This window comes from Carlito syrichta, unplaced genomic scaffold (genome assembly GCF_000164805.1).
Source record: "Carlito syrichta isolate Samal-C Ts95f unplaced genomic scaffold, Tarsius_syrichta-2.0.1 Scaffold100632, whole genome shotgun sequence".
NCBI lineage: Eukaryota > Metazoa > Chordata > Mammalia > Primates > Tarsiidae > Carlito > Carlito syrichta.
In genome coordinates, this window is record NW_007044728.1 from 625,852 (window position 1) to 652,846 (window position 26,995).

Consider the following 26,995-nt stretch of genomic DNA (forward strand, 5'->3'; position numbering starts at 1 on the left):
AAAAAAAAAAAAAAAAAAAAAAGAGTGCACAGAAGCACTACTCATGACTGCCACAGGAGGACACACCAGGTGTCCTCCAACCATGGGGTAGACACACAAGGCACACCCACCTAGTGGGCACATCTCCATCATAGCTGACTTTTCTTTCTGAATTTTTTCCCTCCAAGACTATTAGAAATACTGCTCGACCTGAACACTATGGCATGAACAGTTTCAAGGGTCCCAGGCCATCTCGGAGCATGCAGCTTATCTTCAGGGCTATGGCCTCTCTTCTCTAGGGCCAGCCCATCCTCGGGGCCATGGCCTCTCTTCTCCAGGGTCAATCCATCCTTGGGACGATGGCCTCTCTTCTCCAGGGCCGGTTTATCCTTGGGGCCATGACCTCTCTTCTCCAGCGTCAGCCCATCCTCAGGGCCATAGCCTCCCTCCTCCAGGCCTGACCTCGGGGCCACGGCCTCTCTTCTCCAGGGTTGGCCCATCCTTGGTGCCATGGCCTCTCTTCTCTAGGGCTAGCCCATCCCCAGGGCCACGGCCTCTCTTCTTTAGGGCCAGCATATCCTCGGGACCATGGCCTCTCTTCTCCAGGGTCAGCCCATCCTCAGAGTCATAGCCTCCCTTTTCCAGGCCTGTCCTTGGGGCCACGGCCTCTCTTCTCCAGGGTCAGCCCATCCTTGGTGCCATGCTCTCTCTTCTCCAGGCCCATCCTCAGGGCCACGGCCTCTCACCTCCAGGGTTAGCCTCTCTCATCTTCCCTGGGAAGTGTCTTCAGAAGCGTCCCTGTCAGTTAATGGCTGGGCTCTGTGGCTGCTGGGTAGAGCCTTCCTGAAATCTCCTTGAGGGACAGGCACTCGTGGAGCTTGTGGGAGACCCCGAAAAGCAAGGCCTCTAGCAGGGAAGGTCCAGAAGACCTGGGCTTGTACTCTTTGAAGTTTAAAAACAACAGAGTGCATCAGAGTTTGGATCTGGGTTCTCTAGATGGGGGAGAAGCCACACTGAGGAGGAAGTAGACATTCGTCACCTGGCTTTAAGGGACCTGGACAACCTAAAGCAACCTTCCCAGGTGCACAAACGCTGGACAGGTCACCTTCTCCACGTATCTGTCTTCATGGCAACATCAGGGCCAGAGTATATCACTGAGATGCGGGCAAGGTGGAGTATGGCCATGGTAGGTTTCAGGGTGGGATCTGCCTGTGTGGGATTTGAGGGCTGGAATATGTGTGTGTTGAGTTTTGGGGTTGGAATCCATCTATGGGGGTTTTGGGGCCTGTGGTCTGTGTGTGTTGGGTGCTGGGATTAGGGTTTGCCTGTATGGATTTTAGGGTTTGGGGTCTGTCTGTGTGAGGTTTTGTGGTCTGTGTGTTGAGTTTGGGAGCTGGGGTCTGTAGGGGGGATTGGTGTTAGATTCTGCCTGTGTGGGATTTGGGGGCTGGGGTCTGTGTGTGTGGTTTGGGGGCTGGGGGTCCATGTGTGTGGCTTTGGAGTTAGAGTCTGCCTATATGTGGTTTTGGGGATGAGGTCTATGTGTGTGAGGTTTGGGGGCTGGGGTCTGCCTGTGTTGGGTTTTGAGGTTGGGGTCTGTGTATGGGATTTGGGGCTGGGCCTGGGGGCCTCAAGAAGGGGTCTGAGCAGCTACAGGAAGCTCTGGCAGGTAGTGGTCTAGTTCTGTGGTGGCTGTCTTCTGCTGTCCGCTGCACAGTCCCATGTATTTCTTCCTTGTGCGGTCTGCCCTTGATCCTGGCCAGGGCCCCAGATGCAGCAGATGACACAGGGCTTGAGCCTAAGCAGGCCTGGCACCTCCTGCATCTCTGGAGCCCATAAGATGTTGGGCTGCCTCAAGGGGAGGCCACCTGAAGGCCCTGGGTACCTGCAAAGGCAAAAGTCAGCCACGCCACCCCAGTGAACCTGACAGTCATGGCGGCCACACAGTGATCACTAGAACACCAGCCAGGAACTACCCTTGGCTGGCCCATGGCAGTTGCTAGTAGGTGAGGTGACTGTTGCCTGAACCCTTAGGTTTTGCTATGGCTTTTACGTGGCAACAGAAACTCAAACAGCCTTAGTTCCTATCTTAAATACATGGCAACAAAACAGACTGTAACTTTACAAAGAGGCGCTATGGTCAACTCCAGCATAAGAATGGGCTGAGAGTTAAAGCATCCAAGTCACAAAAACCTGTCCTCTATTTTATCTCAGCCAGTCTTCAATGTGACACGAGCTCATATTCCATGTGGTGCTTAGTATTTTCATTTACCTTAACACTAGAGTGTTCCTTGGCCATTTTGAAGAGTCCCACATGTTCAAATATTGCCTCAATTCCCAGGCGTGGAGACCCGGTGGCCTTCCTGAGAGAAGCAGACAAGCAGAGGCGTGCATGGCCATCCCTGCCTGGAATGTCTGCAGTGGGGGGTGGAGGGTCTTCAGGGCTACCTGGGACCTCAGAACCCCAGATATATCCTCAATGCCAGCTGCCAGTTTGGCGCCTGGACAAATGTTCTGCACAGACTTTTGTCATGAGAAAATATCATCCAATAGGGGAGTCATAAACTGTGACCTGAGTCCCTAAAAGGCTCGCTTCCACCAGTGGCCCAGTGCACAGCACAGCAAGAGACTAAGGGAAACCCCAGTCTTCTCCCAGAAGCACCATCACGTGCAATGCAGCTGGGCCCTGTGACCCCCTCCCCTGCTCTTGTCCTGCTGGAGTGCCCCAGAGGGACCTGGTGATGTCTGCAGGATAGGGGACAAGGTAGATGAGGGCTGTGTCTCATGTGGCAGGTGCCAGTGCCATCCTGCTTCGGGAGATGACAGCACCCTTGCCCTGGAGGCCCTGACACCAGCCTCCTGCAACCTCTGAGGGGGAGGACGCATTTAGGTACATGCTATGCAAAGCGTTGAAACACTTGAGGGCAGCCAGCAGGATACAGAGGCTGTGTGATGCCAGCAAGGGGGCCTCCTATACATCACTAGAGGACACAGCGGAGCCCACCAGGGATACATCCTGAGCCGGACATGGCAATGTCTACAGCAGCTGTACCTCCGTACTCTTAGATCATGTGAAAGAGCCAGGATCAACAACAGCCCTTCCCAAGAAGCTGGTTTCACCTGCCTGATTCACTGACATCCTCCACGAAAGCCCTCTCTTGTTCCTGGCTGCCTCACCTCTATCTGTAAGCAGCACTTCTAAAACAGAACTTTAAAACAAACCAGACAATCTCGTCAGAGGGTGAAAGGGCAACAGTGTTTTCAATTTAAATTGAGTTAAGTGGTTTATCAAAGACAAAAAACTGGGAAAAGCAGGTCACCAGGACGAGGATGTGGGTGTTCAGTCACCAAGCTGTCACCACACACAAGGAAGTATTAGGAGTGAAGGCTTCTGCCTAGAAACCAAAGGCAGAGGAAGACAATTACATGGACATTTGTCTTCTTCCTCTGAAACACAGAATTTGCATGTATGTGCATATGAATATGCAAATGATCTTATTTAAATACAAACAGTGACATTACAAGCACTGTCTGAATGTGTCAATGTAGCATCCATGTCCATCTGCTCACCACTGCAGTAGGTATGCATGTGACATCTATGTGTTTAACATTTGCCTGCTGTATACCAGACACTGGCTGTGCTACAGCAAGTGGTTAAAGTAAAGGCCTTGGACGGCCTCAGGGTATTCAGCCCCAAGTGTGGGCCCTGGAAGCTTCCTGGAGGGATTGATGTAGGGCTTCAGGGAGGAACCGTTGGTGAGAGGCCAGGGGGACCCAGCAGAGGGAGCAGCCAGGGGAGGCTGAGGGTTGGACCTAGGTAGCCTTGAGAGCTCTAGCTACACTCTCTAAGTGGGCTGGCTGCAGGGGCATCTCTGACCATGCTCTGGAGCGGCCCATGCAGAGGGTACCCCAGGCCTGGCCAGGTAGAGAAGAATGAAGTCAGGAGGCTTCTGGATTCAGCTTTGAGAAGCAGAGCCCATGGGGCCATGGTTCCAGTCAACTTTTTAAAAGGCCTATTATTGTTATTTATTTAGATGCAGGGGCACATGTGCAGGTTTTTTACATGAGTATACTGCATGATGGGGCGGTCTGGACTTCTCTTGAGCCTGTCACCCAAACAGTGCCCTCGGGCCAATCTCTGTCGCAGCAGCTGCTGTGGGCGAAGTGCTGCGTCCGGCATGTCTCCTCCAACACACGCCTCAAACGCTGAAGGTTAAATTATTTCAAAATTAACCTCCTTCAGAGAAGGGCATTGGGAGATGCAAATTCTTTTCTTTGTCAGTGCCCTAAGTTGGGTTTTCTCTATAATTTAAACCATATTTTCTAATTATGTGTATGATTATGCAGGACGCCAAGTTCTACGTGAAAGACCTTTAAGCCCACTTTGATTGCAGCACTTAAGTTTCCTGCAAACTGAACAAAATCAGGGCCCCATTATGAAGGCTGAATGCCTCAGTGGTTTCCAGCGAGCAGGGTAAGTGCCGCCTTCAAAACATTCCAACTGCTGAGTGTGAAGAGGAAAACTGGCCCAGAACACCCACTGTGTGCAGGCACGCGCCCTCGCCCAGCCCTGTGGGAGCTGCCTCCTCATCCCCGCTGCTGGGCAGGGGCTGGTGGATGGCAGGGCCCACCTCGAGCCAGGAGCTGGCTCCAAGAACAAAACTCCCAATAGTCTTCTCAGAGAGTAAGGTCCACACTCTCTGCCCTCTGCTCAATAAGGGCCGGGCTAAGCATTCCTGCACCGGAACACATGCATCTTCCACTGCCCTCCAACACCCCGTGTCCCATCAGCACAGCCTGGCCATGCTCATGGCCTCCACCCACAGCTAGCAGATCCCACCACCCAGGACACCGGCCTAGGACAAGAGTGCGGGGGGGAGGCACATGGATGGAGCCAACCTGAGCTACACACCAGCTCACCAGCCCTGAGGGCAGCATGGAGCCATAGGCACAACGGCCCCAGAAGGCTGGCTGCTCCTGACGATGCCCACCACCAAGGCCTGCCCGGATATTTTCAGGCTGGGCCAGGAGAATGCAAGGTCATGGCAGGGATGGGCAGAAGCGGGGTGGCTCCAGCATCTCCTGGGGGGCTCCTGGGCAATCTGGGCCCTCCCTGGGGCCAGCAGGCAGAGGTCACTCAGATGAGTGTGTGCATGCGTGCGTGCATGTGTGCACGTGCGCGCACGCGCGCGCGCACACACACACACACACATACACACACACACACACAGAGCGGCTGCAGCGTTAAAGGTGGCCAACTAAAGAAAACAGCCCTTGATGAAAGCATCCTCAGGTAGTACCACAGGGAACACTGATGGAGATGGGAGGCCCCGGGAGGCGGCCCCAACCCAACTGCTGACCCCGGGGCCCTCATCCCTGGGAAGAAGGCTCCCCTAAGCATCCACAGTAGCAGACAGAGGACCTATAATCACACAAGCAAATGCCTTTCACAAGTGCCTCCAGATGCCTGGCCTGCAGTTCCCCTAACATGGCAGTCGAGGTGGTGAGGATGGCTCTGGCCAGCCCAAGAATAAACTCTGACCTCTCCTGCTCTGCAGCAAAGTGTCTGCTCACACAGAAGCTCTGCCTGGTACAAACCCAGCACACATTGAGCAGCTGCTATGTGGGCCCGCTCACCCACCCAGGACCCCACGTGGTGAGAAGACGCAACTCTGGGGTCCCACTTCACCCCCAGGAGCCAGTCCCTGCCAACACCCAGCCCAGAAGCCCCCACCCAGCCTGATCTGGGGAGCGTACCTGGGGCTTTTTCCACAAAGACCACCTTGGAGTCCTGCAGAAAGTTGTGACCAGACAGTACCATCTTCTTTCCGCCGACCACTGGACAGCTGTCTGCACTCTGCTTCTCCACCAGGGGCAACTCCTGGGCCGAGCGCTGGGCTGTGGGTGGGAGAGGGGTGATAAGGAGCGCCCAGGCCCCACCATCCCGGGAAGGCACCAGGCCACCAGTGTTGCAAGTCACATGTGAGCCAGCCCACCCGGGATAAAAACTGCAGGGTGACCCTGTGAAAGCCGCTCCTCGACAAAGAGACAAGGGCGTGGCCACATATGTCATCCTGCTGGTTCCCAACGTGATACAGAAATCACCAACACGCTCTCCTGAGCCGATCTAGCCCATTTCACTCCAGATTACAACTGTGTAGTTGCCGAACAACTATGGGATGGCAAATTGCACAGCATGTCTCACTACACGGCACTGGGCAGATGCACTTTACAAACAAAGGGCCTGGGGCAATCCTGCATGCAGCACGTACGTCTCCTGGTGTCATGTTTCCAACAGTGTGTGTGCACTTGTGTCCCTGTTGGCGTTTTAGCAATAAAGTAATTTAAAGTAAGGTATGCATGTGTCTTTAGACACCATGATGCTGCACACTTAGACTAAGTGTGGTGCAAACACCCTTCCAACTGCCCCAGAAACCCAAGCACTCATGTGTCTCCTGTCCTGCAGCAGTATGGAGCCCAACCCGTGAAGTCTCTGCACTTGAAGCTCTGACCAAAGGCCAGGGCCATGCTCGTGGAGACGCAGCCTAGATAGATCCGCTCACACGGGTACAGGGCCAGCCTCACGCGAGCAGGGACGTGGGGTCCCGGGGGAGGCACATGAGATGCGTGTGTGACGGGACAGACTCCACTCTCTTGTCTACACAGACAGAAAGTGGAGGGGGTGGCCACCAACCCCAGGGGCCCACAAGTGCCCACTTACAACATTCGATGGGGTTCGAGGCCACCTGGAGGGACAGCGTCCGGCCATTGGGCTGTGGGACGTGGACACGGAACACCAGCCTCACCCGGGTATTCTTCCTTCCGATATCTGTCTCTCCCTTGCGAAGTTCGATGTCAGAGTTTCTGAGTTTGAGAATCCCAGCGCAGTCGATGCTGCCCAAAACAAAAGCCCAGACTTCATCGCGGGATGCACGGAGGGGAAGGCTCCACCCTGGGAGCCCAGCAGCTCCTTCCAGGGAGCCGGCACTTGCTGGGGCCCTGAGCCCTCCCTTCCCCTTCCCTGAGGAAAACATCTGTGAGAGATATGGAGGCATTTGCAGGCACAGGGCAGAGTCCCGATGTCTATACAGACAAGGCAGATGAGGAATTGAGGTGACTGTGTAGCTGAGCCATCCCGTCTTCCCCACTAGCAGAGACACCCTTTGCCCCAGCACCCGGGGAAGGAGGCACAAGAGCCCAAGGGCCCACTGATCTCACTGGTGCCTCATTCATAAAAAGCTCAGCCCGCTTAAAGTCTGTCAGTATTTTCATTACTCAGTTTAAAATTCCTCATTTTTGGTGAAATCCTGTTCTTCCAGGGTTTCCTAAAATTTCATTTGACTGAACAATTTCATTTATCCAGGCTCCAGGAAAGAACTCCCCGCATAGGCTCTCAGAGTACTAAAACCAACCCTCATCCTTTCCAAACAGGCTAAGTGAGTGTGGGGGATGCTCTGAGCACGACATCTGTTTCCTTCTGCAGGGTTTTCTCAGGTGCTAAACCAAGATGCCTGGCTTTGGGTGGCGGGGAGTGGAGTGTGAGCCACCCTGCCTGCACCCAGTCAGCCAGCTTACATGGCACGCATGTGGTTCTCCGGCAGCAGCGGGATCTCCAGGACCTTGGTGCTGGACAGCACGGCCTCGTGGCTGGTGGTGGAAACAGTCTTGCCTGTGATGCGGTGCACCTGATAGAAGGCGTGTGGGCGCAGCAGCCGGTCATCCGCTGTCCCAATGAACAGCTGTAGCGTGAGTGGCTCACTCTCCAGGTAGCCATGGAGCTGGTGAGAGAGAGAACTGTCAGTGGGCGTGACCAGGCACATCCACGGGCAGATGCCAACTCACAGCAGGAGACGAGTGTCCCTCCCACCCCCACACTTCTCTAATATGAACTCAGGGTTTTAAGTTCTCCTTATCCTAAAGGTCCTGAGGCACTTAGGTCTGTGCTTCAGACACCACAGTTGCCTACTTTGCAACACACACAGCATGCATACACACATGTGCACATTCACACAGCGTGCAGCATATATGTGTACACTCACGTACACCTGCTTACATATACACACATACATTCAGCATGCACCAATGCATGCCCATGCACACCTGAGTACCCACACTCTCACTGGACTCTGGTGGGTGAAGCTGGCAGGTGTAGTGTGTGCACCTTGTGGGTTGGCTCCTTCCAGGTCCACCACTGTCCCAACATTGCGAGCAGCTGTGGGAAGGAACCACCCTTCTACTTCCTGCCATGAGGGACATCTCCTGCACACTTGTACAGGTTGAGCCATGTGTGGGACAACCACCCTGACGATCCATACACGCCCACGGCCAGGACTCAGCTTCCTGGGTTTGGCCCACCTGGCCTTGCACGAGCACAGCATCCACAGTGGGTCAGCGAGTGCCACACCATGTCTGCAACACAGGACAAGGCAGGCCAGGCCACTGCCCCTTCCTCCCTTGGGCAGGTGGCCTCTGCTGTCCCTTGGGCAGGTGGCCTCTGCTGTCCTGGAAGCTGGCGACCTGTGGCAGATACCCCATGGGGGACCCATCTGGACGTGCCAGTCACCCACCCACACCACTCCACAGAGCTGTGCATGGTTTCCCAACAGGCTTGTGCATGAATCACAAAAGCTACCTGCCGCAAAGACTGGACGCTTCTACCAGGACAGGGTCAGCCAAGCTCAGGCCCCATCTGAGAGGATGTGCCCATCCCCAGGCAGGGCGTGGCTCATGTTCTAGACCCACCACTCACCAGGATGCATCAAGTCCAAGAGGCAAACACAGAGCTACAGGCCCGGCCCAGCCTTCCTGCACCCGTTCCTCTTTCTCCGGGTCACCCTCCCCTGCATCCTTTGAATGCTCACCGCCACCACAGACTTCCACCTTCAAGAGGCGATGCCACGAAGAGCCAGAGTATCTAGTTCCTAGAGCAGGTACCATGCTCAGAGCACATTCAGTGCCAGGGCCCTGCCTGCCTACACTTCAGCCCAGGAAGCACACGTAGTCACTCCCAGGGTGGGGACATGGCCTTCCTGGAGCAGGAACACGGTCTACACAAACAGCAAGGGTGGGAGAACAAGACCTGCCTATCCAGGCCATGACACCTCCCACCACATCAGTGAACTTGCTGGGAAGCCAGGACTCCATGCCAGACCCGAACGTCGTTACAACAGGGCATGTGGAGAAAAAGCAGAGATGGGCCGAAAGGAAGTTCTGCTATTTCACATTGTCTTCTGAAACTCAACACATAAAAATGTAATTGACGCAGAAAGGACACGAAGATTAGTCTCTGCCATAGCCACCTCTGGGCAGCGACACACTTGTTAGTCCCTGCCTCCTGCTGGCTGGGTCGATGTTGAGGTGACAACTCAAAAGCCCCCTGGGACGCCTGCGTGGCGCTTCTCTAGCAGGGTGTAGAATGCGGTGGATCTGGGGTATAACTTCGTTCTCCAAAATCATGCCATTTCAGTGAAAATTGGAATACTTCAGGCTTAACCTGGGAGGTAAACATCTATTATTTAAAACACGAAGTTCATTTTAAGAGAAGTGATTTAAAATACTCCACATGATCCACTGTAGAGTTTTCTGCCTCTGGCGTGCTCGTATCTGTCAAAACAATATCTATAAAGTCACCTGTCACCACACGACCCCTGTGCTCATAAACACGTTACCCCATTCTCACGTGTCAGAGTTGCTGAGCTTTCCACACATTAAGATGTTTGTTTTTAGCTCCTGTGCTGACCTCAGCACTTCCATGGCGGGATGACAGGTGAACGCAGTGGCTGAGGCCAAACGTATTCAGAGTTGGAGTTCAACTGAGGCACACATATGTGTGCACACAGGCACACATGCTCATGTGGCAGAGGGAGGCACTGAGTAAGCAGAGTCCACTGCAGAAACCTCTCACCTTCCTGCCAGCTATTCTGAGCTGTCGACACACTTGTACAGGCGAGCTTGTATGATGCCCGCCACACGGTCATGGTCATAGTCATCAACTTAGGGGGAAACTGCACTTGAGGCCCAGAAGAGGTACATTTCTCATGAGGCCCCACGGTGGAGGTGAGGAGGGCAAGTCTGGCTCACAAGCTGGCTCTGTCATATTTTCACCTGAGTCCTCAGCTAGACTAACTTAAGAGACCTTTGGTGTCGCGTTGATGTTGTCTCCTGTTGTGTTTACTCTGGATCCTTCTCACCCCCGAAGGCAGCCAATGCTTCTGAGTGAAGGCCTGGCCTGGCTGACCCTCTGCATCCTGCAGGCAGAACGGGTACCCAGGGGACAGGACAGGGGACTCTTCCCCAGGGAAAGGACCCTGTGTCCACCCTGGTCTCTATCACATGAAAAAGCAAGTACCAGAAGCCCCCTTGTGGCCCCACTCCTTGGTCTGGGGCTCTGAGCCACACAACATGGCAGCAGAGACCATGGCAGCGCCAGGTTCTCACAGGAACCTGGTTGGACCAAGCAAGGCTGATGCCACGTGATGACCAAAGTAAAGTAATTGCACAATGTGCTCAGGAAAGTATGGATTTGATGCTAGCAAAGATGGTGAAAAAAAACAGAAACAAAAAATAAACCAGAGACATCAGGCATGGAGTCAGCAGTCCAAGGAAAGCCCTCTGCCTGAGGCCCGAGAGGGGGCAGGATTCACAGGTCCCTCCTCCCACCTCCCCAGTCAGGCCTGTTACTGGCACCTGCTGACCAGGTGAGTGGGGGCCGCACTGCCCAGAGCACTGCCATCCTCGCAAGATGGTGGGCAGGAGGGGCTTCAAGTACCCATGCACAGCTATGTTCTTGGTGGTGCCATGCACAGAAAGCACATGGGCACATGCAGAAGCCCATATAGATGCATGCATGACAGATGCATGTGTGTGCAGGTGTGAGTGGGACTACATGTTCAGATACCTCTGTATGTGTGCACAGAAGAGTATGTGTGCAGGTGTGTGTGCACAGGTGTGCATGTATATGTGCAGGTGCCTCTGTGTAGTACAGCAGAAATGTATACATGCAGGTGTGTGCACACAGGTATGCATGTGTGTGCAGATGCTTCTGTGTGCATCCAAGGCAGAGGTGTGCGTGTGCACAGGAGTGCGTATGTGTATGCAGATGCCTCTGTGTGTGTGCACAGAAGTGTGCATGTGCTGATATGTGCACATGGGAGTGCATGTGCATGTGCAGATGCCTGTGTGTGTGTACACAAAAGTGTGTGTGCAGGTGTGTGTGTTCGTGGCAATGCATGTGCAGATGCCTCTGTACATAGAAGTGTGTGTGTGCACAGGAAATGCATGTCCAGAAGTCTAGTGGATGTGACTGCACAGAAGTGTGTGTGCGTGCAGGTGTGTGCACAGGAGTGTACATGCATGTGCAGAAGTCTGTGTGTGTGGGTGCATGCACAGCACAAGTGTGTGTAGGTGTGTGTGTACACAGGCATGCATGTGCAGATACCTGTGTGGATGTGTGTATGCAAGTGTGTGTGTACATGGGTGCACATGTACGTGTGCAGATGCCTGTGTGATTCCTGGCATCACATTGCAATGTAAGCTCTCCTTCCCACATACACGGGCCCAGGCCTGGAAGGAAGGGCAGCTTGACCTCTGGTTGCCCTGCCCAGCCACTTTAGGCACAGGAGAAGGCCTGGCGAATGCTAAAGTCTCCCTCAAGGTGGTGCAAGCCTTGGTGTGTAAGTAGTGCTCAGAGCCTTCATGGGCCTGGCCCATGGGGCATATGTCTTGGTTTCTGACATGCAGAGCAAGAAAAAGCCAGGAGGAGCAGCAGCTCCACACCCAGAGCCATAAGTGGAGCTGGAGCTGGGTGCCACTTGGCACTTTCTGAACAATGTATGCACATGTCCACAAGGAATACATGGCCATACACATGGACATGCACTCAAAAAGGTGTACACATTCACACATGAATCAGCATGCATTTCACACCCTTGCACACATGTATTTGAGAAATCTCTCACTCATCACCCTCTGCATAATTCCAGGAAAGGGTTTCTTCCATCTGTGGTTTGACATCTACATGGCTGTGTCAGCTCCTGACCAAGCCCACACAAGAGGCCCCGGGATGCCAGGCCCACCTTCCGCAGCCCTGCAGGGAGCCAGGCCTGTGAACTCCATGCCCCACAGTCCTGCACTGCCACAGCACAATTCCAGCAGCTCCAGGAGGAGACCCGCCACAGCTGTGACTGTGCAGCCCTGAGCATGACGCCCCATGGTGATTGTGGAAAGACCAACATGGCAGGGCCTGCTGTGAGCACCCTGGGGACATGGCCATGTCACATCAGTAGCCTGTGAAGGGCAGAGGCTGGAGGACAGGATGGACCCACACCTGTGCCTACCTAGGCAAAAGGGCAAGAGGGCTGGAAGACCGCCGTGGTTAGCTGGTGGGAGCCCTAGCATCACAGGATGAGCTGCCGTGGGACCCCTCCCCTCCCAGCACACACAGTGCACCAGCGGTTCTGGGCACAGGCAGACAGGACACCCCACTCCTGAGTCATCCCAAGGGACACTGCAAGTACTTTCTGTGCCACGGGAACACTGATGGGGAGTCTCATGCACATGATTCCCTGTACACAGGGGCCTGGTGAGCAGGGGGTAGGCCCTGTTAGTACTGATCAGCAGCATTAAGTGCAAGAGCTGTGTCAGCGACCGACTTCCATAAAGGTCCTTCCCAGCTCCCAGGGTGGTGTGTGTATGTGTGCACATATGTGAGTACATGTGCAGGTGTGTCTGTTGTGAGGGTACACATGTGCGTGCTGTATGTGCAATGCACACATGCACGCACACTAGTGTGTATATGTGCATGCATATACACGCCTGCATGTGCGTATGCATGTGTACATGTAAGTGTGCCAATGTGTGTGCACCTGTGCACGCATATGTGCATGTGTGTACATGTGAGTGTGCTTGTGCATGTGTGTAATGGGCTAACAGCAATGCTAAATTTATACCATAAAGTGTCACTGAGAATTCTTCCAATGAATAATAGTGTCTTACTAATGATTTAAACCATGCTGATACCTGGAGATAAAACTAAAAATACAGTTGTGCCGTAACTCCAGAGGGGTTCACAGCCTGTGCACAGCAGGCCACACATAGCAGCCCTCCAGTAGTGACTTAAAGCTGCATCTGGTCACAGACAGTGACAGGCCTCAGGGCGCCACATGTCCCTCAGGAGAGCGTTCGTTTCCAGCGTTCCTGCTTTTTCACACATGAGATTTGTCTACCTTTCTGACAAGGCAGAAAACAGAAAACATAGTGAGGACGTATGAGCTCATCTGAACACACATCTGGAAAGCGTCAGTGGCCCGACGCTGTGCCACTGCTCCCAGCTCAGCCCCAGCCGCTGTCTCTGCAAAGGACGTCACTCTGTTTCCCAGACATGGTACCTCAATACGATCTTTGTATTTTACAATGAACTTGGAACTGCCCAGGGCATTTAATAATCAACTGTTTAATTTACTCAACGAACTCTGTATTTTATTTTGTTTCACCTGGGAGTATGTCTCAAAATGCAGATGAAATAGAGATGGAAAAGTTACACGTTCCCGATGGAATGACGCATTCCGAGGGTTCCTGTCCCTCCTTTCCTGGTGCATGGAGCTGAGTGAGGGACACTGGTGCAGGGACATAGACAGGGAGGAATGCAGGAACGCGTGTCCCCGGCCTGGCTCTGTGCACATACCTCACGGGAAGGCACATGGAAAGCAGCCCCTCCAGCATCTCAAGACTGGCCCTCTACCCAGAGATCTAAATGACATTTCTGATATATATATGTCTCCTGGAATCTCTGAAGGAGGAGGCCACAGAACTTAGCTCCCGAAGGGACCAGGGCAGGGTTTCAGGCATGTGTGCCTCAAGGTTTCAGGAGCCCAAGTCCCACCCTTTAAGCGAGAAGAATTTGGACACCCCCTGTCACTGGCAATGGTCATCCTCACAGGGAAAGGGCCTGACTCTCCAGGTGCTCAGTCCTGCACGTTCTTTTCTTGTAAGACCTGGGTTAGCACCACATGCCAACCAGATGGCCCAAGTGGTGCCAGGATCACAGGGCCGACATGTGTCCACAAACTGAACAAAGGCAGAAGACAGGCTGGACAGGGTCATCACTCCTGGTCACTGATAGCAGGCCACAGCCCCCTGTGCTCAGAGATTCGGTAGTCATATCCCCCCCAAGAAAAAGGGTGGCCCGGGCGGACTCACTCCTGGGACCTGCTTCCCAGTGTTCTCGGTTCTCCCTTGATTTCCACTCTGAGATCCATTTCCCAGCCTTTTCTCCAGTGGCTCTGGAGAAAGATGATTCAAGCAGGGGTCCAGAGAAGGAGCTGGAAGAATGATGTGAATGGCGGCCCCAAAGAACAAGAAGGTGACAGAAGTCCCTTTTCCTGGAGAAGGTGACACCATCTCCATATGGTGGGATTTCACTGAGGGTCCTGGGTAAAGTACGTGTCTAATTGCACCTACATGGGATTCCTGCCAAGGCTGAGCACAGAGAAGAGGAAGAAGAGGGGGAGGGGAGGAGGCTGGGAGGAAACAGCATATACACCTCATTCATGCTAGAACCATCACCTACTGGAGTCCATGGACCTATAACTGGTCAGACATGGCAGGGCAGAGAGGCAGTGTTGGGAGGGACTGGACAAGGGGCCACTGCCCCGGACCCCACATTCATTGACTCTCTCTGCCCGGAGACCCTGGCATGTCAAAGAGACATGGGAGAAGGGATCTGCTACGGTGAATCCACTGTGGGTAACAGATACCTGCTGAGTATGGCCTAGGGGCCACAGTGTCCAGGGGCAAGCAGGAGGGAGTGCTCAGCCCTATACCAAGCGAGTCCTGGGCCAGTGCCCCACTTAGTGATTCTCCCTGAAGATGGTGTCTCGGGGACTGTCCACTGCCCAGCCCCTGCACCAGTGAGTGCCGAGGCCAGGGTGGAACATGTTCACCCGCATGTGTAAACCTCTCTGCTCAGGAAGAATGGTCCAGGCATGTCCCACCTTCTGAGGATGGTATTAAAAAAAAAAAAACACTTCAAATGGCGTGGAAAATGTGGCACAACTGAGGACAAGCACTCACTGTGGCCTTAAACCTCCCTAGGCCTTGTCAGAAGAGTTGGGGCTGAGGCTCTGGCTTCAGGGCTATTGGTGCTCTGGGTGGGATCCTATGCAGGTCTAGGTGTCTGGGAGCTTTTAGGCCACATCTTTTTCTGTGCAGTGCACACGTGGCTGCCAGAAAAGCTCGGTTGTCTCTCTTCAGTGTCCCAGGCAGGAGAACTCTGGATGGGTCAGAAGTTAGGGTTGTGAACCCCAGACCACGTGACATGACCACATGTCAGTAAATCCCAGTAAAGCTCACCTATCTCCTCTAATACAGCTCTTGCTGTACACAATCCCTGGGAGGGCCAGTGCCTCCTCGTTGACCACATAATGAACATGCCCACAGGAGAGCTTCCTATGACAAGGCATGTCTCCCATTCTCCTCAGGGAGGAGCACAGGCAGCAGGCCCTTGTTCCTAGTAAAAGCTGGTAGTGCATCAGGGAGCATTCGGCTCTTTAGGTCCGTGGGTTCTGTGTTCCTGGGAATGCAGACGTGTTGTGGGCCAACAGCGGCGTGCACCCTTCCAGAGTGCATCTGGGAACTGGAAACCCCTGTGCCTTCCATCCTTGATGGACCAGGCAGGGACAGTCACTTGCTTTGGACACAGCTTAAAGAGGAGAGGCGACTATCCTACTGCCCAAGCAGACTATGGAAATTAATCCGAGCCTTGAGCAGGCTGGCCGGCGTCTGGCCACTGCAGGGTGCAGCATCTGGGGTGGGGTCAGGCCCGTGTCTTCACCTCCACTGTGTGGCACCTGGCCCTGGGGGCAAGGCCCTCTATCGCGTCTTGGGGCTGGTCTGGGTTCTCCGGGCACAGCTCCTCGTGGGGCCTGGAGTCAAGCGTCTGGTCAGGTGGTCATTTACTCCTGCAGCGTCCTGGCCATCCTGTCCAACTAAGCCTGTCCTAGCAGCTCCAGAGGAGACACCTGTTCAGGGCAAACCACTGAGAAACTGTGGAGCAAGACTGGGCAGAGCAGGGCACGCTGTGATCACCTGTTCACAGCAATCACAGCATTCAGCCCCCAGGGGCCTGCTTCCTGGGAATTTAACACTTCCTAGATCCCTACCAGTCCTAAAGTGGGGGGTGCTGCATTTGATGAAAGAGGCAGGACGCCGGGATGCCCATTTCACAGGCTGAGCAAGCGAGGCGTCTCCTGGTGTACTCTGTCCTAGGTCTCCAGCTGTCCAACTTCTCATGTGATGGAAAAGACCTTCCCTGGGTCTACCTAAAAGCCCAGTGACCTACAGAGCATCCCTCCCAGGCCACCCTTGGGTACCACTGGTCCACCCACCTCAGGTACCTGAACATATGCCAGGACTCCTCCCCAGGGCCAGCCTGGCCTCCCTCCCCACATCCAGCCTGACCTCACTCCACAGGGTCTGGCCTTTCCCTATGGAGCCTGGCCTCCCTGCTAGGGTCCCACCCGACCCACAGGCCCCAGGCAGCCCTGCTGTCTCTCACACCTGTGTTGACGGGCCCCGTCGCCTGCCCCTCAGCTCTGCTGACTCAGCCCCTCACCGGCCAGACAGGGAGACACGGATCACTCCCCTCACTGACCAGACTGCAGACAGCCACCCTGAAATGCTGTTGAGGAAGGCCGGGCCCGTCTCGTGTTTCTGCAGCCCATTCATTATTCACACCAGCCTCCGGCGGGATGGCTAGATGCTATCGGAGTTATTTTGGTGACTTGGTAACAGAGCTGAATTCCCTGACCCTGGGTCAGAGATCGGGCTACACCCCCGGGGCCCAGTCTCTGCAGGGAAGGCTAGACATGCTTCAGAGGCCTCTCACCTGGGCCGCCACGCCCACCTTGGGAGGATAGGTGTTGCGGGTACCCCAGGAACCAGCTCTAAGAACAGAGAACCCAGAATCCCACGGGGTGAGGCCCAGGTGGTAGGAGAGAAGAAAGGAAGCAGGTCAGGAATGCAGAGAAAAGCCCTTCGACAGCCACTGGCTCAGCACACACTCAGCCCGATGACAGCAGCGGGCTCAACACGCCATCAGCCCCCCAGCTCTAGCTTCATGCAGGTCTCCATCAGGGCACAACCTTTGGTCTGGTGACACTAGGGGAACACAAGCCTTTACCTCCATGTCCTGGAGAGCAAAGGGTTGGAGGGAAAGGTCTTAACAGCTGCTCCGGGCACCTCTCTGCCCTCCCTCACCAGAAAGAAGGTGACAGAAACAGTTCTGACAGAACACCTCTCAGAACCAGCCGGCTGCCAGCTGTCTACGCACTGATAAGGTCTGCATGGTTGAGGGTAGAGCATTTGTGTGAAGAGGAGGTGATGAGACAGAAGGACAACAAGGTCCTGGGCCCTCTGTCACGCAGGCAAAACCCGGCTTCCCTAGCAAGGAGGCCGCCTGTACATGGAGGCCCTTGTCTGTGAGCAGAGAATGGCTACTGCCCGAGGTGTTACTTGTAGAGACACTCCGCAGGAACCAGGAGTCCGGGAAAGCCAGAAATGTGAGGAAACAACTCTGGTCACGAAGGTGGTCACTGGAAACGTGGCATGGGTCACAGGTGGCTGAAGACAAGCTCTGAGTCCTCCCTTTTCTGAGCCCGGTAGCCACAGAGCTAGGTGGATGTCACGGGGCTGGAAGGGACCCGAGATAAGGGGATCTTTGGGAGCGAGGGGCTGGGGCTGGACCACTGGTCATCCTGCCCTGCCTGGCTGGGGTCCCTCCTGATGGCCTGAGTCCCTTGCTTTGTGAAGTCACAGTTCAGGCAAATCCACACTGTTGCTGCCTCAGCACCACAGAAGCAGAGACCAGCTGTGTACTCGGGCAGATTCATCCACCTTTGCCACTCCCACACACACCCAAGGGGCTTGGGGGCTTTGGGGGACCACCATCATTATCTCCCAAACTCCACCCAGCACAGGTTGGCAGAGCCATCACAATGGCTGAGATCCAGCCAGAGCTACCCAGATCACGTCTACCTGGGGCTGCCAGGTGCTAACCTCCGCGCTGACCCACCAGACTCCCTACTGGGGGCTCCTCCTGGGCCTCTGTTGCCTGACCAGGCTTTTCTATGCTAAGTGGGCTCTGTTCCTTTGGTGTTGGCACTTTTTGAGCCACAGTGGCCTCTAACAAAGTGACCTCAACACGTGGGCTTCCTGGTGGTCACAGTGAGGTGGCCATGGGAGCCAGCAGCTGGCCTGGGAGATATTCCCCAACATAAGAAAGATACTCTCACGAAGAGGGTGGACTCTCAGACCTCAAAGTGGGTATCGGCATGACTTCCTTGGGAGTAGGACACCATCCAAGGGGAGGCCCTAAACTGGGTGGGGGAGACCACGGAGCAATGAGCAATGAGCAACGTCCCTTGTAAGCCTTGGCATCCCTAAATAAATTGGGCCTGGACCAGGTGAGCCTCCCTCCCCTCCTAGTCTCACATCCCACCGTCTATGGTTCAGCATAGGGAGCAGGTGGGACGTTTGGCCCATTGGGCCTTGCTTCCTACCTTAGACTTCCTGCTCCAGATGGCCTGAGGGACGTGCGCCCACCTCCCTCCCCGCATTCCTCTAGGGCTCTGTTGGAGTTTGTCCATTCTGCAGAAGACCCCTGGCTTGACTCCACAGACACACTGAAATGCAGAGGAAAGTGACTGCATGTACTGAAGGGAACAGCAGCTTTCTTTTTCTTTTTCTTTTTGAGTCAGGTCTCACTCTCTTGCTCAGGCTTCTCACTGCAGCCTTGACATCCTGGGCACTGCCAATGCTCCAGAGTCACTCTCCCAAGTAGCTGGGACTACAGGAGTGCGCCACCATACCTGGCTAATTTGTGCATGTGGAAGCCAGGTCTTACTATGTTGCCCAGGCTGGTCTCAAACTCCTGGACTGAAGAAATTCTCCTGCCTCAACCTCCCAAAATGCTGGGATTACAGGCATGAGCCACCATGCCCTACCAGGAACAGCACTCCTCAAGCACATGCTTGCCCCCACACTCACGTGGCCCTGAGCTGCTGAGGCCTGTGACCAGCAGGCTGACCACAGTGTTCCTGGGAGCCAGCCGCCCTCTCAGCCCTGGCCACCCATGACCTGTCCCCACACATGCTGGGGGCCACCGTGGTATGAATCACTTCCGAAGAGGGTCAGGTGCCGGCACTGCTGGTGTCAAAATGTGCGAAAATAACTCAGGGCACAGGCAAGACTCTGTGGTCAGGAGCTTCCACGGCACCAGTGCTTTCTATTTTCATTTTTTATAATTATGTGCAAAATCTATTTTTATCCCATCTGTGGTCCACCTACTGGGAGAGAAAACAAACGCCCAAAACCCCCTTTCTAACTGCTCCGCTCACACTTACAGAGACGTGAATGCGCTTGCCAGACACACCCTATACTCTTTAGATGACTCGTTTTTCACAAATGGGACATGCTGGCAGATGCTGGCACTTTCTGCTGGGGATGGTCTCCCTCACATTTCAACTGGAGGGTCACGCGATCTGTGGGGCCACCTGGCCTCCCCGCCCTGCAGCCTCCACCGACATGTTGCTCCTGGTGGATGGTAACTCTTGAGGGCACGCCTGGAGGATATTTAAATGACCACCCCAAGGTTCTCAGCCCCAAGTGCCTCACCCCTCCTGAGACCGCACTGACAGTCTGACACCACGCTGTGACTGAGACACTCTGTACACAGGACTAGAGACTGGTTCCACGGACATGAGGACAAGTCAGATGCCAAGTTGTGTCCTCACATGCATGATCATGGAGGGCACCATGCTGTTTGTAACAGGTGGAAGCAAAGCCCGAAACCCGAGGGCCCTCTGTGCACACCCTGTATTGCCTCATGAAATAACAGCCACGACTCTCACAACTACGCCCAGCATACATGCTGGGGACAGACGCCACCTCTGCGTCCACGACCAAGACACCCACAGCTGCTCACTCCGATGGGTATTACAGTAGAACAGGTTTCTGGCCATCAGTCCCTTATCCTTTATGTCCACACCTCCTCCTTAATGGTGTTTCCATGCCCTGTCACTACCGTTCCATCCAGCAAGAGTGTGCATTCACCTGGTGGGGGTGGACACCTGCTGTCACTTAGCATAGCCACACTTGGGTGGTACTTGACCTTTCTTTCTCCACCTGGGAAGGCAGAACCCACAAATGTCAAGCCAGCCTCTGCGTGCTCGGGGGGTCAACTGCATTTGCCCATGTCAAGCAGCTTGCGAGGTTGGTATTAATGGTGGCCGGTGCACAGCCCACAAACGCCACCGTAATATCAGCCTCAAGTGCCGCTGAAGTACTGCTCCAGCCCCTGCCCGCAAACACACGCCTGACTGCCGCGCTGGCACACAGCCACTCGTCTCCGTGGCCACCCCCCCACGGAGCCTTTTTACTTTTCTAAATGGAGTAAATCAAGAATACGGAGCCTGCTGAGCGCCTTCCGGCCCACGTCGTCCCCAAATAACAAGGCTGGGCACTGGCCCTGCGGTGTGGCTGTGCTGAGGAAAGTATCCTATGCGGCTGCACGGCCTGGACCATCACACCCGCCTCTGAGGCTGTCAGAGAGGCAGCCCTGGGGCATGAGGGCCATAGGCTAGAGGTGATAGGTGTGACACAAGGGAGCACTGTCACCCACCAGACACCCTGGGATTCCGTGTGAAGCCCCAGTGGATAAAGCACAGCTGGGTGGGAAGATGTGGCCAGCCTCCATCACAGCCACCAGTGCCTCCTTGGCCCTAACCCTACACATTCTAACCCTACACATCTTTTCCCAAAGTGCTAATGATGGGAGGAGGCAGCACCCGGGGCCCGGGAGAGGCTGTCCACCCACAGATGCCACCGGTGATGTCCCCAAGCCAGGCCACTCTGAATGCAGCCTGGGCTGCCTCTGCTCTATCCCTGCCCACTGCCGCACACCCACAGGTCCCGATGCCTCTCAGCAGGGCCATGAAGACAGGCTTGGGCCTGCACCTGGGAACCTGCATTACTGAGCACCAGGCTGACGCTGGTGTCCTGAAGGTTCAGAGGCTCTGGAGAGACACAGATGCACACGGCCAAGGTGAGCCAAATACCTGATCAATAGAGGTGTCGTGGACATGAGATGGGCATGGGCCAATCTCAGAAACAAGGACAGGTGACCCAGAAGGTGTGGAAAGTGCCACACGCACGGAGCATCAACCCCAGATGTCACTACAGACGTGTATTTAGCTGAACCGGTAGAAGGTGAAGATTTTTTTTAAAAGAGGGAAAGTGCAGCTGGCTGTGGCCACAATACTACCTTCTGGGCCAAAACAGCACCAAGCCACGTGCCGAGGCAGGCTGCAGACCCGGTACCTGCACAATGGGGTGTCCTCCAGCCGATGCCTTCACAGCTCCCCGGCTGCCCTCGGTCTCGTAGTGGGCACGGTGGTGGGACTTGGGCTGTACCTCGATGCGAAGCTCATAGGGGCCCGAGTGTGATGGCAGCTGCCAGTCCAGGGCAGGCAGGGACGGGCTGGAAGGGAACACAGAGGGTTAAACATGCCTATCCACACCTGACATGGCCCCCAGAGCCGTCACAGCCTACTGGTACCTGTCCACGCTCTCAGGCCTGAGTGTCCATTGACAGGGACAAGGTCCCAACATTGTGACCCAAGTCTGTGAGACCAGTGGTGATTGCGCCGAGACGTGCGGCCACAACCAGGTCAGTTCTCTACGATGGAATTGTTTTCCAGCACAACCCTAAGATATTTCACCTTCTTCACAACTCGCCTCTGTATTTAGCATCCCTAATACGAAAGGTTCCAGAACTAACTGAAAATCTTGTGAAAACCCATGAGGCAGGAGCCGCGGCCTGAGATCCAGGCAGTCAGTCCTAACTCTTCCTGCCACTAGGCAGCTGTGTGGCCACAGCCGAACACGTCCCTAACTCGGCCCTTTACAAAATGAAGGGCTTGCAGCTACTCCTGCACCACCATGTCCCATGAGTCCTGCAAACACACAGAAGGGCCTGGCACGCTGAAGTGGTGGGAGCTCCACTGAGAGACTGGTGAAGACACAGAGGATGAGGGCTCTGTGAGTATGTTTATATGTAGTACGAAGGGCAGGGAGCCACATGACTGCACAGGTGATAAGTACCAGCGCCTGTCCCCAGAGCCCACCTCAAAGAAGCTAGGTGTGGTCAGGGGCACTGCCCATGGTAGCACTTGGCTCCCTTGGCCTTCACGAAATGAAGGTTTAATGTGAAAACCCACATGTGGCCCACACATGCTCAGAGGTTTCTGCCCTGTGGAGAGTCAGTTCAAGTCTGGGTCCCATGGGAAGTGGAAGGGACATGTTCTGGCATCTCAGGTAAGACATATCACATGCCTGGGGGTCTCCGCTCTGGGGAGGTGGAGGGACGTAGTACAGGTCCTGTGTCACCATGGTCCATGCAGCCTAGACAGCCTGGCTACAGCACTGACCATGCAGGTGCTGCCCTCTGCCCCCACACAGGAGGCCAAGCATTTCTGTGATCAGGCCATTTCAGGGAGGCCCAAGGCTCCATGATGACCATGCTGCCTTGTCCACCCATCTTCTCTTGCTCAGCTACCATCTCTCCAACATGGCTCACAGCTGATGGACGTGGCAGGCCATTGCTGGACAGACACTGCTCAGTATCACCTGGTCAAAGCCCCTGTAGGAGAGGAGACCGCCCAGAGCCTGCTCCAGCCCTCAGGACCACGATAGGTGGGCAAGAGCACACAGCCATCACTGGGGTCACCAAGACTGGGCTCCATACAGCCCCATAGACCCTTCTGTCTTCAGAACTGGACGTGGCAGCCATCTGATGCTTCCACTGACACCTCATTGACGGTTTTCACTGTATGTGGCAGAGACATGGTCAATCCTGGTGGTATCTTTGTGACAGGCTCAGGGAAGGTAGTTTCATGTGCAGCAGGCTTGGGGGGGGGTCCCAAGTTCAAGGGGACTGTCCCTTGTCCCCCAGGAGGCCCCACGCCGCTGACCTCAGGACTCCCCATTAACCCAAGGTGACTTTTAATAAAGGTCCATTTTAAAAAGAAAAGGCCCAAGAATCAGCTTAAATAAATTCAAATGTGTAATTTCTAAAAACACAAAATATTTAAAAGATTCCCTGACAGGATAACACTGGAAGCTCCAGAGCCATTCAAAGACCAGGATGCAGAGGTATCCAAGGACACCATGGAAACTCATGGTCAGTGACACCCACAGAGCCTGGGCCTGTGGGTGCTGCTGCTGCCTGGCTGGTAGGTGGGCTCCAGGGTGGCTCTCCCTAAAATGTCTACTCAGCTGCCAACCCAAGACAGGTTTCTGCAGTGGATACTAGCAGTGTGATAACAGGAGCCCTCCCTTCTCTGTCTGGCACTGCCCAGGACCCCTTCTGGGTGTCGAGACCAGCTGAGGGCCGCATGATACCCACATGCATCACTGCACAGCATGGCCTCAGGAGCGCTGTGGAGAGTCCACATACCGAGAATATGCATGCTATCCACATGGTGGGGCTAAGTGTAGGTCGTGCTGGACTCCCCACCCGCCAAACCACAGGTCTCGGGGACCATCAGACACAGTCAGATGACACTGCCTGACCAAGGAGTGCTGGGGCCTCCAGCAGCCCACAGGCTGCAGCTGGCAGAGTGACTTCCTCTGGAGGTTATCAGCAGATATACCCCGTTTCCGGTGACACTGCCAGATGGAAGAAAGGCCACCATGCCTGGGACTCACTGGGACAGGAGACCCTCAGGGTGTAAGACCTCACCCAGCCGGGCCAGTGGTGGTCCTGGGGAGGAAGGGGGCATGGTGCACAGAGCCGGTGACGAGGGTCCCTCCAGGTCCCTTCACAGTAATGACTGCTCTGCTCCTGCATGGGTAGGTGCCCACAGAGTTGCCTCCACCCAAGGGCAGCCTCAATCTGACACACCCCAGGACCACCAATTCCTGGTGTCATCTTCTATACTAGCTGAGTGAAGAGACTCTCTTCTGCTATAAAGAGAAAAAAGCAAATAAAATACAAAATTCACAGTGAAGAGAACTGCGCTCACCTGATTCCCAGGAAATCTAAAAAAGAAAGAGACAGACCGAGAGAGAGAAGAGAGGAGAGAAAGGGAAGGCCAGTTCCTCGCTGCCTGTTTAGAGGCAGACACACTTCCTGGAGATAGGGTTGTCTATGCCATTGTGTACTTGCCTATTTCAGAAGATAAACTTGTATAGACACAGTCACCCATCTGAGAAACACATGGCAGGCAGTGCTGTTGTGTGAATGCCCTAGAGAGAATCCAGGGCATACCAGGCCCCAAGCCCACACACCAGCACAGCATGCTGTACACACTCACGGCAGGCAACTGCACACAGTGGCATCATGTGTCTACAGAGAGAGACAGTGCAGCAAAGCCACCATGCCCCAGTCCTATAGGACCACCATCCCACATGCGCCCATCGCTGACTGAATCAACGTCATGTGGCATATGACTGTATTTTACTCTAGAAACATTTACAGTCAAGCAGCACAGTGTGTGTGCAACTTAAGGTAAGACTGGCTTACAAAATAAACACTGCGATCCAAACAATGAAGATGATGGGTTTTGGTTGGACATTTTCAGCCTGAATTTGGCAGCTGCACCAAAAATGCAAATGTGTGTCTCTGGTTCAGAGAAAAGACCTGAACTGGAGAGATGTGAAGGCTGCCTCTGGGTCAGGGTGATCACTGCTGCCCCTGCCCTCCTGGGCTGGGCTCCCCATGCACTTCTGGTGGGGACTCCACGGGGGCACAGCCAGACTGGCTGCCGTCAGGAGCCTCTAACCAGCCCCAGCCCCGTAGCAGGGCTTTTCTCGCTAATCCTGAGCTCAGGATTCCTAATAATTTCCTGCTTCCAACTCATCTCCAACTTATTTCATTTGTCTAAGAAAGTCACACTCGATGCAACCAAGAAAGCAAGTGGTGAGACTTGTATCCAAGGTCCATCTGATTTGCACAAAGGAAGCAGTGACAATATCTACACACACACTGAAGTCCTGTACAACTGACCATCATTCCAGAGAAACTATCTCAACAATTGAGGTGTGTGTGTGTGTGTGTGTGTGTGTGTGTGTATGTGTGTATTTTTACAGAAAAAGGGATATATCTTAACAAAATAAAATACATAATTTGGGTCAGGTGTGGTGGCTCACATCTGTAATCCCAAAACTTTGGGAGGCCAAGGCAGGAGGACTGCTTGAGCCCAGGAACTTGAGACCAGGCTAGGAAACATACCAAGATCTTGTCTCTACAAAAAATCAATACATTAACTGGGTGTGGTGGCGTATGCCTATAATCCCATCTCAGCTACTCAGGAGGCTGAGGTGGGAGGAGCGCCTGAATCCAGGAGTCAAGGCTGTGATCAACTATGATAATACCACTGCAGTCCAGCGTGGGCTACAGAGACCCTGTCTCTAGCGTGTGTGTGTGTGTGTGTGTGTGTGTGTACATACATACGAGGGGGGACCCAAAAGACCAGAATTTATTAAAAACTGTGCATTTATTCTTACACGTTAAAGTTTCAGTCACCTTCAAAGTATTCTCCATTTGATGCAGTGCACCTATTGAGACTTTTTTCCACTGCTCAAAACAGTTTTTTAACTAGTCAATTTTGATGCCTTTTACTGTTTCTGCTATTTTTTGTTTCCCCTCTTCCACATGGGCAATGTGGTGACTGCAAGTATTTAAAATGCATGTTGCTGAGCCCAACATACCCTCCAAGGCCCACTGCCTGCCCTGACCATGGCCACTGCCCAGAGGCCAGCAGGCCCGGTCTCACATAGCCCAACCTGCCTGCCCCAGACAGCAGGGGTGTGGGTATAGGGCTGCTGTGTGGTGCTGGTAGTACCATCCTCCCATGATGGCTGAGGGGGCTGCCTACCTAGGGCCCAGAAACCCCTGGGGATGGCATGGGGGGGCACCAGGAGTGAGGCCTACAGAGCCACCAGCTAGCCCCAAATGCTCCCTGGGACCTGAGGGTCACCACACAGGTCACAACCACATGGCTCCAGGCCCCAGAGTTGGCTGTCCACGCTCAAGACAGGCACAGCAAGGAGCTCTGTGGAGAACAAGCTGGTCTCCGTGATGACAGAGCACATCACACCATCCCTGTGGCCATGTGTGGCACCTGTCAGGACATGCCCTGCACTCCTGTGTGACTGCCCTGCTCACATAGCCACTGCCTGTCTCCCCCATTGTCAGGCCTCTCACTTCCTGCTGAGTCCATATCCCCCCCAGAACCTGATGCCAGAGGGGGAGGGAAGGACAGGGGACAGAGAGGGGCCCCCATGAGAATGGACCATCAGAACCTGGCTCCAGAGGTAGAAGGATGATGGGGGACAGACAGAGATGGGTCCCACGAGGATGAACCATCAGAACCTGACTCCAGAGGAAGAAGGGAGGACTGGACCAGAGACAGAGACCAGTCTCACTAGGATGGACCCTCAGAACCTGACTCCAGAGGGGAGGGGAAGACAGGGTCAGACAGAGATGGGCCCCACGAGAACAGATTGTCACAACCTGACTCCAGCGACTGCGAAGAAAAGGATGGAGCAGGGAATCTGAACTGATCTGCAGACACTAAGGGATTGTTTTAATTTAATTATTAGATAACAGTCTCATTATTATTTTCTATTTTTGTTTGTACTATACACTGACAAATTATGACTGTATACATTGGTGGAGTACAAAGTGATGTCATGACTTTATAATCAGTTTCTAAAAGTGAGTTCCTAATTTTAAGAGAGACATTGAAATATCTGTAGGTGAAACTCTCTGGAGGCTGGGATTTGCTTCAAAATAACAGGAGGAGGGTAAGAGGTTTGGGTGTGAAGATGGGATGGGGATGGGGTACGGAGGTAGGGGTGACGGCAGAGGCGGGGAGTGGGGTGTGGGGCGGGGATGAGGGGAGAGATGAGAGGAGGGAGAGAAGAGGGGGGGGGGATAGGATGTGGGGACTGGAGGTGG

At 54.3% G+C, this 26,995-nt stretch overlaps 1 protein-coding gene across 1 annotated transcript in view; it reads right to left on the reverse strand.

Moving 5' to 3' along the window:
• Positions 1-26,995, reverse strand: part of NFATC1 (nuclear factor of activated T-cells 1) — a 67,620-nt gene that overhangs the window by 23,422 nt on the left and 17,203 nt on the right. The window contains exons 3-6 of the mRNA XM_008064310.1: positions 21,352-21,511; positions 7,555-7,757; positions 6,701-6,873; positions 5,737-5,877 (exon numbers count right to left, since the gene is read on the reverse strand). Of these exons, the coding sequence (XP_008062501.1) occupies positions 5,737-5,877; positions 6,701-6,873; positions 7,555-7,757; positions 21,352-21,511 (677 nt within the window). The remainder of the gene's footprint in view (positions 1-5,736; positions 5,878-6,700; positions 6,874-7,554; positions 7,758-21,351; positions 21,512-26,995) is intronic.